This window comes from Enhydra lutris, unplaced genomic scaffold, assembly GCF_002288905.1.
Source record: "Enhydra lutris kenyoni isolate GAN:26980312 unplaced genomic scaffold, ASM228890v2 scaffoldscaffold54, whole genome shotgun sequence".
NCBI classification, from domain to species: domain Eukaryota; kingdom Metazoa; phylum Chordata; class Mammalia; order Carnivora; family Mustelidae; genus Enhydra; species Enhydra lutris.
Window position 1 is genome coordinate 987,356 of NW_019154138.1, and position 17,844 is coordinate 1,005,199.

Sequence of the window (17,844 nt, forward strand, 5' to 3'; positions counted from 1 at the left end):
AGTCTTCAAATTAACTACAAAAACCATCAAGTTCAAGGCTGATTTCCATTATGGCTTCATGTTACAGTAGTGGTTTAGTTTCATTTGCAATAGTATAAGCTGAATACCTTAAATATCCATTGTCATGACTCCTGTTTTCATTGCAATTTTTTGCTACAATAAAATCCTTATAACTAAATTATAATGCAAATTAAAGTACAACAAAATTTTAATAGTCTTAGTGTTCACCCAGAGTTACATTCTTTCAGTTTTGTATTACATAAAAAACTAACAGTCCATAAAACATATGGTAAAGTTAAGCTATACTTAGAACAGATGTGAAAAATTTTAAGCCAAAGTAGAAGGCTTGAAAAGTGTATTGCTTAATGATTACACTTAGAACTTAAAGAATGCCTATTCTGGTATTCAGTTCTATAATGTTAAACATATGTATTAGAAAGTAGATTAATTTACATTTTAATATCTTCATTATTGCATGTGTGTGGCAGCCTAATACTCATCGTATACTTTTTTTTTTTTAAGATTTATTTGAGAGAAAGAGCGAGCACAAGCAGTGGGAGGGATGAAAGAGAGGGAGAGAAATTCTCAAGCAGACTCTGTGAGCTCTGGGCCCGGTTTGAGGCTAGATCTCATGACCTGAGCTTAACCTACTGAGCCACCCAGATACCCCACTCATCCTACACTTCTTAATGAGACTTGATTTTTCTCCCAAGGGTCTTAAGTTTGCTTTGTCTCCCCACAGACAGCATGTTTTTCTGGTGTGTTTGACAATTGGCTCTGATTAGACCTGGAGGTTGGTAGTGAAATTAAGATTAGCTCTGAATAGTCATTCTTCAGAAATATTCATTTTGGTTATAAAATTTTGTTGAAGACCTATTAGCATCACTGTTATATAGCAGAGGGTCACATTTCAGTGGCGCATTTCTCCCCTTTCTACTCTAAGTCATGCTTTCTCTTCTGGATAGAGAAGTTGATAATCTTGGTTTCCTATAGCACTTGGCACTTGGCACTAAACTATGTATAGCAAACCAAGAGTATTTTAATATAAGATATACAGTTCACATTCCACTCAGTTATCTTGTTGCTGTTTCTTAAAAGTTATTGATACTGTAAATTGCTGATTTAAAATCACTGTGTGGAGCATCCATTCTTGCATCAATCAGGATGTTAACCTGACAAAGCTAGTTAATCAAGCATTCCTTGATTTCTTCTTTTGTGACTAATCCTAAGCCAAGCGCTGGAGGAGATTTAAAGATTTAAGGATGGGAAAGGGAAGACAATTGGTATTTAATATACACTGTGCTAGTTGCTTTACTCAAAATATTTCCCTTAAGTCTCACAACAACTGTGGGAGGTTATGTAATTCTTACCACTTCACAAATGAGAAGACCTATCTCAGAGAGAGAGTCCCAGTCCTGAAAGGTGCAAAGTATAACAGCTGTGATTATAGTCAAGGTCTGTCTGTTTTCAAAACCCATGTTCTTCTCACAGCCTCTTAGATAATAAGATATTCTCCATTCAGGAGTTTCCTTACACTTTGGAGATGAGGAGGAGGGGCTGTAGAGAGCAGAGAGACCTTTCTTTTCCTTGCTTGAACTTTGAAGTTTAACTTTATTCTCTAAAGAGTGAAAGTTGGCTTTAAAATATGTGGCTTGGATTCCATACAAGAAAGTTTGGTCAGTTAATTATTTTATTGCAGGTGGGTCTCAACAGAAGGTAATTCATTAACGCAGACCCTTAGGATAGCCTTGGAACAAATCACCAAAGTCTGAGGGTACAATGTTGGAAATGGCAGTGCCATCTCTGCCCTGTTTTACTTAGTGATCTAAACTTCACTGCATTTTGGTGAGAAAATGAACAGCTTTCATTATCTACAAACTTTATTTTATGAACTGTTTACAAACTTACAAACTGTTTTTTAGTAGTATTTCCAGTTTTTATTCTGGTTTTGAATGTTTTTGTTACCATGGTAAGCTTACTTTGCTAATTCATAGTTTATAGTGTTTTTTTTTTAATTAAAATTTAAGACCTCCTCTATTTATGCCTATTATATAAAGTGTTGTAAGGGAAATTTTTAATTAATAGTAATGACATTCATATTAAATGCATTTCTGAATTTTACCAAGACTAGAAATACAGGCCAGGCTTCATGAAAATGTAAATGATAAAGGGAAATGGGTCAGTTCCATTTTTCAAAGTGCTGAATGGCTTGAAAGTACTTCTTTCATACTTGTATAGAATAACTTGTGACATAGCATAATGCCTAGTATCACGTGTTTTTATCACTGTAGTAACAGAAGATATAATAAAGTTAAATATTTCTTGTAAAGACTGGGCATGGTGTATAGTGAAGTTCTTTTTCCCCCCTTGGTGTACTTCAGTTATTATTGAACTAAAACTCTATCATTTAAGTCTTAGAAGTTTTGAATTTAAAATTTTTACTTGTACTCTAAGTATGAAATAATGATGCTGGGTTTCTCTGGAGAAATCTTATATGTCCAGATTAGCATTATCTTTTATATAGTGACCCACTTGTAAGTCTATATACATTCATTCTAGTGATCAAATAATTTTTAATCATATTTTTTATGATTTCATTTAGCTCCTCCTTTACGAGCAACAGAAGAACAGAACAGAATATAAGAGAAGAGTAGAACAACTTGAATTACTTTATGGTGACAGCTTAGGTTATTGATTAATGGGTCTTACTTTACTTCATCTGCCCTGATGAATAATTTTATTCATTGCAGCTGATTATGAGTAAATCTTGGCAAATTTTAGATATCAGAAGATATTAATTTCATTTGTTCAATAAATATTTTTGAGTGCTTACTTGGTAAACCAAGCACTGTTGGCACTGGTTGTAACAGTAAATGAAACAACCACCTCAAGAAAATTTAACAACTTATGCTACTTCTGAATGCATTTCTTTCTTTTTCCCATAGAGAGGAGTTCCAAACACTTTTGTAAAAGATTAGAGTTTTTGGAGTATAGCTCTTATCTCAAAGAAATCATACAAATTCATGGTACATTATAACAAGGTATGCTACTAGACTATAAATAAGAATGGAAAATGAAATAGCTAATTGAGTGATTGGAATTCATAAGGTCAACACATGAAACATCAACTGGATTTAATATCCTTAAATAGATTTTATAGGCTATGCTCCTTTTATAAAGGTCACTGGAAGAACTTAATACCTTTTTATTAAAAATAAAATGGGAATAGTGGAGTGGCCTTTTCGCATCTTATATGGATAAGTTGAACAGGCAAATTTTAGTTCATTTTTATAAAACTGTGTTATTTCATATTTGCCATTTCATATTTTACATTTAAAATATATTTCTTACCTACCTTGCCATAAGAAACATGAAGACTTAAAAAGTTGAGGGTTCAGATGAACTGTGAAAATAAATTTGCGTTAAAAATATACATTCTTGCATATATACATATTTATTATTTTGAGGTAACCTCATAATTTTGAGGTTTTATAGTATAGGGAAAAGACCATGCCTAGAGTTTGTCTTCAAAGAGTCCTGTGTTCAAATTCAGCCTGTTATGTAATGACTTCTTTGTGCCTCTATGCCAGCCTCAGAGCTTTGTTAGATGAGGAAATGGGATATTATGTATAAAGTATCTTCTACAACACATAGTATTAGGGATTCAAAATTTCCATTTATCATTAAAAAAATTATATAACTAGTAAATGAATACAATTTTTTTTTTTTTAAAGAGTGTGAGCAGCTGCAGACCACAGAGGGAGAGAGAGAATCTTAAGCAAGCTCCACACACAGTGCAGAGCCTAATGCAGGGCTTGATCCCATGACCCTGAGACCAGGACCTAAGGTAAAATTAAGAGTCAGACAGTTTTAACAACTGAGCCAACCAGGCACCCGTAAATGAATACTGTCTTATGTATTATTTAGATAATCAGAAATATAGAGAGTAAAAATCACCATCCCCTCCTGAGTAGTAACATTTTTAACAGTTTGGTGTATATCCTTTTCCGGCATTTTAAAGCTCTTAGTTATCTGTATTGTATATACATTTGTAAACATATATGTATAGTTTTGCAACAGGTAGTATCATACCGTGAATCTTATTCTATGAAGTTACTTTTTCACACTAATTTTTAGGTTTTTCATGATATAAGAGATCTACCTCATTCCTTTAAACTGTTTCAAGGTATCATTGAATGGAAGTGTCACAATTTATTCATTCCCCTGCTGGGGGTACGTTTATTCCTTAATATTTTGAATTTTTGTGCATGGTGGAGGTGAACAGTAAAGAAAATCATGGTTTAAGTTTTGGGTTTTTTTTTGTTTGTTTGTTTTGCAAGGGGCTGTTGGTGATCTTGTGGAGTCATGTATAGTATATTCATATCTTTTAACTCTAAAAGTTAATATGTGTACATGCTCAAGTTAGAGAAGTTTTCCACTTTGTCTAATTATGGAAGTCTGAAGAAGTGTTACTTAATCATTAATCCAGATGATGTGGTTGGGGCAGTAACAGGAGATAGGGTAGCTTTTGAGAAGAAGATTGTAAAAGTGTTCATCAAAAGTTTTCTGAAACATGTTTTTGTCAGCTTTTTTCTTTTTCCTTCCTTCCTACCAAATATTACTGCCATCTACCACTTACTAGGTGTGGCCCCTATCATCTATCAGCTTCTAATGTAGTATAACACATTAATCAAAGAGTGAAAATAACATGTTTTGTGACAAGGAAGAGTTATAATTGAAGTATTTACAAAGTGTTATAAGAACGCAGAAGATGGCCAAATTAACTGTGGAAATTCAAGAAGGCCTCTCTCTGATCATGTGATTCATCAAGTTCAGTTCAAAAAATATTTACTGAAAACCTCTTAGTACCAGCATCAGGGATATAGAGTAAGAATGTATTGGAATAAATTGTCTCTTCTATGGTAGTATATTTCTTGCTTTTATCAGTGAGGAGTAAAGAGAATTTTAAGATGAAGAAATTATCTTCTTAAGTTAAAGATGTAACTTAAATTTTAAAGTTGCTTGAAAATATATTGTATTAAATAGAGATTTGTAGGTAGGATAAACATATAGATTATTGTACTCTGAGAACTCTTACTGTCTTAGCAGCCCCCAAATTAATGTTTTAGTAATTTACTGATAAACCACAGGTTTTTATTATAATTCACTGATAAACCACAAAGGTTTGCACACAAAATTGTGTGTTCGTATATAAGGCTGTCTCTCTGCTCTCCAGGGCTTACCTGCTCTCTAGCCTTTTCTGTCCTTCTCACCTTTTCTACATGCATATGTGAGCATGATGAATATACAAATCTCATGAAACTATGGGGTATTTGATCCTCTATAATACAAGGTCTTCACATTCTGCTTAGTTCTTAATTGTGGAACATGTTAGCTCTTGGGATTTTGGTTATTTACTGCTTCTTTGTGTATACTTTCTTATTAGTTTAATAGCCTCTGTACCTTGATGTCTTCAAAAAAACTACTCCTTAGGCTTTCAGAGACTTGTTCCTAACTGAAAAGTCACAACTCTTAACACGCCCTTTGTCTATAAAGTTAGCAGCTTACCATGAGCTAATGCAGGAGAAGATTCTAACTTCAACTTGCTCTATTTCCGAAGTAAGACATTCATTAAAAAGCACAGATGGAAGATACTAATTGATTTTTCCCTTGGGCTAAGGTTTTTACCTTCACAAGTTTTGTGTATTTTCTGCTAGAACCCAAGACCCATGGAAAAATGAAAGTATGCTCTTTCCTTTATGTTTTAATTTTGTGTCAGTATTCAGTATTGAGTGCTACATAAAATACTTTTAAAAAATCAGTATATATTGCCTGAAGCATTTTAATATTCTGTAATTAAAAAAAAAGAACCAATTTGATCTTTTTAAAAGTCTGGACCTCACTATTTTAAAAGTGGTTTAGGGGCATCCAGGTGGCTCAGTTGGACAAGCATCTGACTCTTCATTTCAGCTCAGGTCATGATCTTGGGGTTTTGAGATCAAGCCTGCTTTGATTCTGCTTGGGGTTCTGGATTCAGGGAGGAGTCTGTTTCTCTCTCACCCCCTCTTCCTCTGCCTCTCCCCCTACTGGTGCTGTCTCTCTAAAATAAATACAAAATCAAACAAACAAATAAATAAATAGAAGCAATTTAGAAAACAGATTCCCAATGAATCAAATACCTAAGTGGGAAAAGTTTTTTACATAATAAAAAGCTTAGCAAAAAATTGAGGGATGACTCTGTATGTAATCTAGGAGTTGTCAAAAACCCTTTTAATTTAATATTTAAGTTTTTATTTAAATTCTGGTTAGTTAACATACAGTATAATATTAATTTCAGGTGTACACTTCCGTGCAATACCTGCAATACCTGGTGCTCATCACAAGTGCACTTCTTAATCTCCATCGTCTATTTCACCCATGCCTCACTCACCTCCCCTCTGGCAACCATCAGTTTGTTCTCTACAGTTAAGAGTCTAAGGGCGCCTGGTTGGCTCAGTGGGTTAACCCTCTGCCTTTGGCTCAGGTCATGATCTCTGGGTCCTGGGATCGAGCCCCACATCGGGCTCTCTGCTCAGTGGGGAGCCTTCTTTCTCTTCTCTCTCTACTTGCCTCTCTGCCTACTTGTGATCTTTCTTTCTCTGTCAAATAAGTAGATAAAATATTAAAAAAAATAGAAGAGTCTGTTTTTTGGTTTGCTCCTCTCTCTTAATTTTTTCCCCCTTTGCTCATTTTGTCAAAAACCTTTTAAAAAGAAAGGAAAACTAAAACTAAGTGAGGAAAGAGATATATTTGACTCTTGGAAGTTTTTATATTGTAGTGTTAGTATACTAATGAAAGCTCAGGGGAAAATATTTGAAATGAAATATTAAGTAGCAAACAAAATACACAAAGAGCTTTCAGAAATTGATGGCAAAAACACTAACAAAGCAATAGCAAATGGCAATAAGATGTAGGCAATTCGTAGAAGAGCAAATCCAAATCGCTAGTTTGCAAAGATTTTCAGACTCACGAATTCTATGAGAAACGATGAACAAAAGTAAGACACTCAGATTTGAAAAACTTTTTTTTTTTTTTTTTTTTTTTTTTTCGAGAGAGCACAAGGAGAGCGGCAGAAGGAGAGGGAGAGAGAGAATCCCCAGCAGGCTCCATGCTCAGTGCAGAGCCCAATGCAGGGCTCGATCTCATGTCTCTGAGACTATGGCGTGAGCCAAAATCAAAAGTCGGACACTCAACCAACTGAGGCACCCAGGTGCCCCTGGAAAAACTTCTGTAAGAATGAAGCACTTATATCTAGTAGGAATAGGAATTGTTTTAGCCTTTAGGAAAAATGCAGTTTGCCATTATTTTGTAAAAAGTACATTTATTCCTGAATTTAATACTACTGGGAATTTAGATTAAAGGCAGGCAAACTTCTAAAAAGGGCCAGATGGTAAAAAATTTTAGGCTTTTGCAGACCATTTGGTTTTTGTCACAACTGCTCAAATCTACATGACATCACTGAATGCAGAGTTGGAAAGAGACATGTTGTAACATGCTGTTACATAGTATTTCCAACATACAGATCTATAGGTATAAATCAATTCAAGAGCCTATATAACAGTAAAATGTAGTAAAATTAGGAAGTGATCAGTTTTGAGTATTTATTACCTTTGTTTTTAATAATTATCATTGTAAGTTTTTATAATTTTATTTTCATGTATTTGTTTCATAACCAGCTCCCAAAATTCCTGAAAATTTAATACTTGACTCTCTCCAGCGAGTATTAGTTGGTTCTAGCAAACTACTGGTTGTATCTATGTATAAGGATGTTTTGCAGGATTGTTTTTGATGGCAAAAATAGAAAACAAATTATATACTCACTGATACAGGAATAATTGAATAAGCTGTACTGTATTAAAACCCTGGAATCAGTCAAAGAAAGAATCATTGCCTTTTTTGATTTCCTTGTGTGTTGTCAAATGAGAGGAACAAGAGGCAAGGAAGGGTCTATTTCATGACTCCATTTTTATAAAACAAGCATTGAAAGACTCTTCCCTCATTTATGCATATGTGTTTCGTTACATAGATAAGGAAAAAGTATGGTTACCTGGGAATGAGGACAGAAGAGGGCAAGAAGTGAGATAAGGGGAAAAAAAGGATGATAAAAAACAGCCTATATACTATGACTCCACATGTGGTAAATTTTATTCATGTTTACAAATATTGCTTAAAGAAATGCTTGAAAGGAATGCACCAAAATATTAATGATGCCTATTTTAGGCTGGTGGAATGTTGTATTTTTTTAATCTGAAAAGAAATTATTTTAATTGAGGGAGAAGATCAGAATCCTATAGGCCTTTCTAAGGATTTAGATTTATAATAAAATTTCTATTTCGTAAAAGGGCATACTTGGATCTGTGTTCAATAAAATTTACCCTGTTAGCTATATCCTTTCTTCACCTAAACCTTTTCATGTGTATCACTTCAAAAAAAACAAAACAAAACAAAACAAAAAAAAACCCCTTGGTATGTAGTATCTTATTCCATAAGACACGTGTATAAGCTTTGGAGCTATGATAATATGTCTGTAGGTTTGTATATATATTTATGACTTCGTGTTCTCCTAGATTTCAGTTGTTATCTTCATATTTAGATGGTAGTTCATTATTTGCAATTGCTATTATTTTCAGAGTTTGCAATGCAGGAGTTTCCTGTTCTCTTAGCCCCAGAGGGGGGCTGAATTTTCCTATCCTTTTTCTTTTAAGAAACTCACTACTCTAATTTGTGTTACTCTTATTCAAAACCTTATCTTACTACTAATCTGTGAATCCTGGTAGCCTACTAGATGTGTAATCCAGAGTTTTTTGCATACACTGCATCTATTAACTGAATGACTAAATAATGGTATTTATCTTAGTCTATCACCATATGTGGAAAAATGATAAAGGTACTTAAGGGTTCATGAAAGCCTTGATTAATAGCATTTTTGTGTAGACCCTATTAAAGGGCTTTCAATCATATACTGAAAAATTGTATGCCCAAATAATAGACAATTGATACTGTTTCGGTTTGCTGATCTGTTTTCCATCTTGACTTCCCTTTTGAGTCTTCATTTTTATTCTTTTAGTGGTTGCTGTTTGAATTACGAGTGCTGTTTTAGGATTGCTTAAGAGCCTCTCCATAACACTCAGAAAGCTTCTTGGTGTTTCATGGAGCCAAATTCGTAAAATTTGTACCTTTATTGTGCTCTTAGTATTGTTTTCATCTCATGGAAATTTTTTAGGAAACTCCTTGTTTAATCTCCTAAATAATAATCCTTTCCTCTTTCATGATAAGGCTAAGTATTAATCTTCAAGAAACAACTTCTGCCTCTCCTTGTATTATTCTGTGTCAGTGAATGTCTTTGGCAATAATGTGTTCTGAAATGAAGAGTAGATTGACTGTATTTTCCTAATACCAAGACAATTGACAGGGAAAAATCAGATGAACATGTTTAAATTCATTTTTACAAATTGGAAAAAGATAATTTTATTTTACTTTGTGATGTTTGAATATAGGCATAATTCAACTGGGATAAAACATAAAAGGAAAAATTCACATTTAAAAACTTCATTTTGAACTCTAAACATTTATTAATGTTTTCTGTAATTTTGCATCTTTTTCATTGTCTTTGGGAATTCATGTTCTATTGATTGCTTTCTCCTCCACATTTTTATTTGTATTGAAGCTCTTCAGGTGTCTAATTTTTTTTTAAAGATTTTATTTATTTATTTGACAGACAGAGATCACAAGTAGGCAGAGAGGCAGGCAGAGAGAGAGAGGAGGAAGCAGGCTCCCTGCTGAGCAGAGAGCCCAATGTGGGGCTCGATCCCAGAACCCTGGGATCATGACCTGAGCGGAAGGCAGAGGCTTTAATCCACTGAACCACCCAGGCGTCCCCAGATGTCTAATTTTTGTTTAAAATGTTACCGTTGATTACTTTTCCTTTGACTCAGATTTGTGGTACTTTTTGCCATAAATTGTGTGGAACATCCTTGTTTAATTTTACACAGTTACTTCAGAAGCAATACAATGGTGATCACTAAAATATTAACATTTATCTAGGCAAGCTGTTCTTAATTCACCATGGGTTTGCTTTGAAGATGTAAGAAAGCATAAGAAAATATTGGTTCTTAGTGAGTTAGGTGATGTTACTTTTATACTTTTCTGCTATGCTTTGAACATCTTCTCTTTTAGCTCTTACTACAGAGGTATTTATTTTTCTGAAAAGTCTGGTTTTCCTTTTGTTTATTATAGCTTTAATGAAACTCCATTGGTGATTTCATTGTGGAACATTAGATAACAGAATCATTTTAATCTTTTTTGGGAGTTGAGGGGCACCTTCGATGTAATAGCACTTTTAAAAATAAATATTTTTTACCCTAAAACCATGATATAATGACATTAAAACAGTCTTTGAAAATAAATTCACCTACAATTATTATGGTAAATATAAAGTTGGATTTTAGTTTTTTATATTCTACTTCAATTTTTATCCATATGCACATATATTGTTTTACCTATATGTAATGAAATTATATGCAATTTCTGGTGATTTTTTTTCTTAGCAAAATATTAACATTTCTAATAAGTAAAAATAGAAATAACATTCATTCACAGTCCTTCCGCCCAGTAAAGGTGTCTCCTTTAATCTTTGTATATGTGTATTCACAATTTAAAACTTCTGATGATATGTATCTGATTCTATTTTATTAATTATTGAATGAGCTTCACAGAGAGGTTGTAGACTCCCAGAGCTTAGCACCTAACTTGTAAGCAGTGGCCATATTTCTTTTTCCAATCTGCCAGGCTGCACATATAGCTGCCCAGAGCTATTGAATGCAGGGAGGTAGAAGCCATGGCCAGATCCTTGCCTCTTGTGCAGGAGTTCCGGATGCTTTCCTATCTAGGTTGGTAGGCCTCCCCATTCTTCTCTGTGGGACCAACATTCTGGTTGATGTCATTATCTTTTTTAGGCAATTTCTTCAAGTCATTTCATATTCCTGTTTTGTTGCATAAATCACCTCTCTTTCCACCAGAGGATAATGAGATTATTTCCTTAATATATAGATCTTTCCTTTCTTCCTTCATAGTGTTTATTATCTCCCTAAACATAAAGGGATTCCAAATACCTAGGTTTTATACTAGCATACTGGGCATAGCACTTTTATGAACAGAAATGCTTTAATTTTTTTTAAGAAAAACATTCTTAATGCATGCCAACACAGTCCCCTTCCAACCCTAGGTAAATTTTAGGGGCACTCTTGTGCTATGTTGATAGGCCATATGATGTATATTACCTGAATCCAGAGGTGGGTTAGTTGTGACCTTGAGATGTTTATAATTTCTGAGTGCTTCTAACAAGAATGAGAGACAGTACTTAGTCTGATGGCTGGAGGTTCAGGTGTCTTCCTTTCAGTCAGTAGTTGAGAATGCACACTAGTCAAGTGAACAATTTTCTGTATCCACTTTGTGGCAAATTATTATAATTATTGTGTATTCTGTAGCTTTTGAGCAGTATGCTCTGCTAATACATTGGAGTAGTTTTCATGGCTGAGAAGTAGAAATGGTTTCTGCTTTAGTCCAGATAATAAGGCATGAGTTTTATCTACCTAGGAGAAAGTGGAAGCTTCAGAATTTCAGTATGAAAACTATCTGAATATTCATGGAGTGGATGACTTTAGAACATGTTAGCATTATCTTTTTCCTTGAGGTTTTTGGGATATGATCATTTGACAGAAAGTTACCTGATCATGAGCATAAAGAATAAGGTTTGGATTTCAGGGCATTCTAAGTAGATATTTCCCAAAGGGAACTGAAATTATTGAACTCATGACTAGCACATAAGTATTACTGGTATTTGAATTGTTGGGATCAGTATATGTATATATATATGTCAGATTAGCTGCCAGGGGTGAGGGTGGGGTTTCCGTAACATTTAAAACTCTTATATACTTGTTACAAGGGCGATTTCTTCTCTCTTCTTCCCCTACCAAAAATTTGACCAGTAATACAATGCGGTAGTTCACATATAAAAATGAAAATTAGATTAAGTAGTGCTTTTTCATTTATTTAGAAGTTTTCTTTGTTTATCTCAGTGAAAATGATTGAATTTGATGGGTTTTCATTTTTCTTTTAGGCTCAGTTTATGAACCTCTTAAAAGCATTAATCTTCCGAGACCTGATAATGAGACTCTTTGGGATAAACTGGATCATTATTACAGAATTGGTAAGCAAAACTTGAGGAAAATGTGTCCTTAGGTAGTTAACATTAGTATTTACCCTGCCTTCTATTGCACATATTATATGCATGATGATATTCTTTCATTGGGATGTTGGGATAGTGTCATTGCTGAGGCAGCTATATATTCCAATTGCATATTGATACTGGGACTATAAAAGAATTCCAGCAAGTCATCTGTCCCTTGAATAATTTTTAAAACCATCAGCAATGTCCTCTGTGTCCTTTTAGCCCTCCTAAACATTACCAGATTTAAGAACTAGAGGCTGCTTCTTGATTACTACTTACATAATGATTTTGTAGAAGTGTTCCTTCCCCATTTACCTATTCTTGGTTCCCAAGTAGTCCTAAGGCTTTTGTATCTATTTCTAATTCACTGAGAGACAAAAGATAACCTCAGGTTAGTATTACTAAAAAAAAAAAAATGGTTCCCTATTTTATTTGTTACTGTTTTGCCGAAGGCAGCCTGGCAGATTCTGCTTTTGAATGTGAGTAATTGACTTTGCGATATGTATGCACGGGATTCCTCTTTGTTCATCAGACTCTAAGTTAGAAAAGCTTATTAATTTTTGCCAGTTTGCTTCTTGTGCTATTTATATGAACTTGTATGGAAAATAATATTAAATTAAATTTATTTATTTCCCCTAAGATAAGGGTTTTTTTGTTGTTTGTGTTTAGCTCATGTAAAACCTTAATTCATGTTATTTTGGTCACAATTCTGGAATATATTCTTATGTGGCCCTTCTATTATCATTGTAGCCATGACTAGATAAAGAAATTTAAACACCTTTCTAAAGAAATGTCAGTTGTTTACTTCAGACTATAAGGACTAATTCTTTACTCGGGGGAAAATGATAAATATACTGGTATTCTGAAAAAAATGGTAATGATAACATCAGTTTTGTCTGAGAAAAAGAAAAAGAAATTCTTTAAGTCTTTGAAGGAGAAGAGTGCTTTAGGTCCTTAAAAAATTGCTCTAAAAGAAGGTGTCATATGTCAATCTAGATTAATTAAATGTATTTTACAGAAAAACAAATTTATAGTTAGGAAAAAATAACTTTTAGGAAATGTAGTTTTCGTGGGTGTATGTTTATATTTCAAGGCTCTTTTATAAAAGGTAATAAAGCATTAATTTCAGTTTTTTAAGTAAAATGTTCTCCAAATATTTATTTACTTATTTTCATGTCATATAAGGATAGGATTTGATTTTGACATATTAATATATCTCCAGCCTGTGTAATATAATATATTATATTATAAATATATACATATATATATAATATTAAAATAAAATGAATACATTCCTCTGAAGACAGGACACAAGTTAGTCATCAGTGGAAAACAAGATTTGGATTTAGCGACTAATGCCACTCTTTGTTGTACATTTACTTTGTTTCCCTATTGAACTTGTTGAAAATATACTTCCTTTTTATTGGTCTTTTTTTCTTTTCTGTACCTGATATTGCCTTACAACACTTACTGACATTAGGTAGGCTATGCTAAAAGGTTTTTAATTGCTAATTAGCTGAGTTCTTTCCTCCAAAGTAGAAATACCCTTCCTTCAGGGTAGATTCCCACTTAAGTTGGAGTGATCTACATGAAGCAGTTTCTGCATGCTAAAAAGTTGCATATTATAGGTAAATTTAGGAACAACAGAAATGTCAAAAGTAGAATGAGGAAACTAAAAATTAAGATCTTCAGCCCAAGGAAAATGGATGGCTGTACAATTCATTCTTTTTCTTGTGTTCCATTCCAGTCAAGGCAACATTGCTACTGTATCAAAGTCCAACCACAGGTCTCTTTCCCACTAAAACATGCGGGGATGATCAGAAGGCAAAAATCCATGACAGTCTGTATTGCGCTGCTGGGATCTGGGCTTTGGCTCTTGCATACAGGTAAGCTGGTGTGTGCGCTTCTAGTAACTTTAAGTCTGGATAATAGATTTTTGTTCGCCTAAGACAAATTGGGCAATTGTTGGGCTTTGCTGCTGATTCACTGTGTAATCTGTGAGTGCTCATATCTATCTAGGCCTCTAAACGTTTAAGTTTTCTTAAGAGTTTATGCAAGACTAATTCTGACATTTTATGACTTTGTCACCAAAATTTTTTTCATCTCTAGATATTTAAGTCATCATTTGTTTTTGGCAGAATGATCTCCCCATTCTCCTTGACTTGGTTGCTTTCAATCAGAGGGACATGATGGCTGATCGAATTTTGCAGATGATAAAACTAGGGCCCAGGTAGTTAACAGATTTATCCAGAGTTATACAACTAGTTAATGGTAGAGCAGGACTCAGTCCCATTGCACCCCACCCTAGTTTAGAATTTTACCCCCTACAATTTCACTGAGGTATCATTTGTTAAATAAGGCTATAAGTCAAATAATTATTTTATAAAGTAAAAAAAAAAAATCCCTTCACAATATAAAATATATTCTTACTTTATTTTGTTATATATGGAAAACATCCAATGTGTGTCCTGATTCATAGTCTATAGTAATACATTTTAACTGTTATTAAGATTAGGTTTCTGAATATTAATTTGCTGGAGGTGAGACATATGCATATACTTTTTTTATTATGTTTAGTTAGCCAACATATACTACATCATTAGTTTCTGATTTAGTGTTCAGTAATATATTAGTTGAGTACAACACCCAGTGCACATTACATCATGACCCCTCCTTAATTACCCATCACCTGGCTACCCCATCCTCCCACCCTATTCCCTTCTAAAACCCTCAGTTTATTTCCCCAGAGTCCATAGTCTCTCATGGTTAGTCTCCCTCTCTGATTTCTCCCATTCAGTTTCCCCTTCTTTCTTCTATGGCCCTCTGCGCTATTCCATATGTTCCACATATGAGTAAAATAATATGATAATTGTCTTTCTCTGATTGACTTATTTCACTTAGCATAATACACTCTAGTTACTTCCATGTTGTTGCAAATGGTACATATTCATCCTTTCTGATGGCTGAGTAATAGTCCATTGTATATATGAACCATATATTCTTTTTATTTTTTTTATTTTTTAAAGATTTTGTTTATTTGACAGAGACACAGTGAGTGAGGGAACACAAGCTAGGGGAGTGGGAAAGGGAGAAGCAGGCCTTGCACTGCACAGGGAGCCCGGTGCGGGGCTCAATCCCAGTATCCTGGGCCTGATGCTTAAAAACTGAGCCACCCAGACTCCCTGAACCATATCTTCTTTATCCATTCATCTGTTGAAGAGCATGTCAGCTCCTTCCACAATTTGGCTACTGTGGACACTTCTCTCTATGAACATTGGGGTGCATGTGCCCCTTGTTTTTACAAAATCTGTGGGGTAAATACCCAGTAGTGCAATTCTGGGTCAGTGGGTAGTTCTTTTTTCCCTTTTTAAGGAACCTCCATACTGTTTTCCAAAGTGGTTTAACATCTTGCATTCCCACCAACAGTGTAAGAGGGTTCCCCTTTCTCCACATCCTTGCCAACATTTGTTGTTTCCTGACTTGTTAATTTTTGCATTCTAACTATTCTTTGGTGGTATCTCATTGTGGTTTTGATTTGGATTTCCCAATGTTGAAAATTTTTTATGTGCCTGATAGCCATTGGTATGTCTTCTTTGGAGAAGTATCTGTTCATGTCTTCTGCCCATTTCTTGATGGGATTATTTGTTTTTTTGGTGTTGAGTTTGAGAAATTCTTTTTTTTTAAGATTTATATATTTATTTATTTGACAGCAATAGAGATCACAAGTAGGCAGAGAGGCAGGCAGAGAGGCGGAAGCAGGCTCCCTGCCAGGCAGAGAGCCTGATGCGGGGCTCAATCCCAGGACCCCGACATCATGATCTGAGCCAAAGGCAGAGTCTTAAACCACTGAGCCACCCAGGCGCCCTGAGAAGTTCTTTATACATCTTGGATACCAGCCCGTTCTCTGTAATGTCATCTGCAAATATATTCTCCCATTCTGTGGACTGCTTTAGTTTTGTTAATTGTTTCCTTTTGTGTACAGAAGCTTTTAATCTTGATGAAGTCCCAAAAGTTCATTATTACTTTTGTTTCCCTTGCCTTTGAAGATGTTCTTGAAAGAAATTGCTTGGCCAATGTCAAAGAGTTACCACGTATGTTCTCCTCTGGGATTTTGATGGATTCCTGTCTCATACTGAGGTCTTTCATCCATTTTGAGTTTATCTCTGTGGATGGTATATGAGAGTGGTCCAGTTTCATTCTTCTCTATGGAGCTCTCCAATTTTCTGAGCACCATTTATTGAAGAGACTGTCTTTTTCCATTGGATACTCTTTCCTGACCATTAGTTAAAGGTCCATTTCTGGGCTCTCTAGTCCATTCCATTGATCTAAGTGTCTGTTTTTGTGCAGCCCCATGCTGTCTTGATGAGTACAGCTTTGTAACATAGCTTAAAGTCAGGCACTGTGATGCCCTCAGCTTTGGCTTTCTTATTCAACATTCCCCTGGCAATCTGGGGTCTTTGCTGGCTCCATTCAAATTTTAGGATTGTTTGTTCCAGCTCTGTGAAAAATGTCAATGGTCTTTTGATAGGGATTCCATTGAAAGTGTAGATGGTTCTGGGCAGCATAGACATTTCCACAATGTTTATTCTTCCAATCCATGAGCATGGAATTTTTCCCATCTCTTTGTGTCTTCCTCAATTTCTTTCGTAAGTGTTCAGTGGTTTCTAGAGGGTAGATCCTTTAACTCTTTGGTTAGTTTTATTCCTAGGTATCTTGATCTTTGGTGCAGTTGTAAGTGGGATTTATTCCTTAATTTCTCTTTCTTCGGTCGCATTGTTAGTGTATAGAAAAGTGACAGATTTCTGTGCATTGATTTTGTATCCTGCTACATTGCTGATTTGCTTTATGAGTTCTAGTGATTTGGAGGTGGAATCTTTTGGGTTTTCCACATAAAGTATCATGTCATCTATGAAGAGCGAGAGTTTGACTTCCTTGCCAATTTGAATGCCTTTTATTTCTTTTTGTTGTCTGATTGCTGAGGCTAGGACTTCTACTATGTTGAACAATAGTGGTGAGAGTGGGTATCCCTGTCCTATTCCTGACATTGAGGGAAAAGCTCCCAGTTTTTCCCCAGTGAGAATATTTGTTGTGTACTTTTCATAGATGGCTTTTATGAGATTGAGGTATGTTCCCTCTAACCCTACATTGTGAAGAGTTTTAATCAAGAAAGGATGCTGTATTTTGTCAAATGCTTTTTCTGCCTCAATTGAGAGGATCATATGATCCTTGTCTCCTCTTTTGTTGATGTGATCTGTGAATGTTGAACCGCTCTTACATGCCAGGAATAAATCCCACCTGGTGGTAGTGAATAATCCTTTTAATGTACTGTTGGATCCTATTGACTAGGATCTTGGTGAGTATTTTGGCATCCATCCATGTTCACCAGGGATTTTTGTCTGCAATTCTCCTTTTTTTGGGGGGGTCTTTGCCTGGTTTGGGGATCAGGGTAGTGCTGGCCTCACAGAGAGAGTTTGGACTTTTTCCTTCCATTTCTACTTTTTGAAACACCTGCAGTAGAATAGGTATTATCTCTTTAAATGTTTGGTAGAATTCCCCTGGGAAGCCACCTGGCCCCG

The 17,844-nt window shown here is 34.8% G+C and overlaps 1 protein-coding gene across 1 annotated transcript in view; it reads left to right on the forward strand.

Annotated features, from left to right (window-relative positions):
- LOC111157377 (phosphorylase kinase regulatory subunit beta) overlaps positions 1 to 17,844 on the forward strand; it is a 240,406-nt gene that overhangs the window by 23,309 nt on the left and 199,253 nt on the right. The window contains exons 2-3 of the mRNA XM_022518739.1: positions 12,158 to 12,247; positions 14,016 to 14,154. Coding sequence (XP_022374447.1) covers positions 12,158 to 12,247; positions 14,016 to 14,154 — 229 coding nt within the window. The remainder of the gene's footprint in view (positions 1 to 12,157; positions 12,248 to 14,015; positions 14,155 to 17,844) is intronic.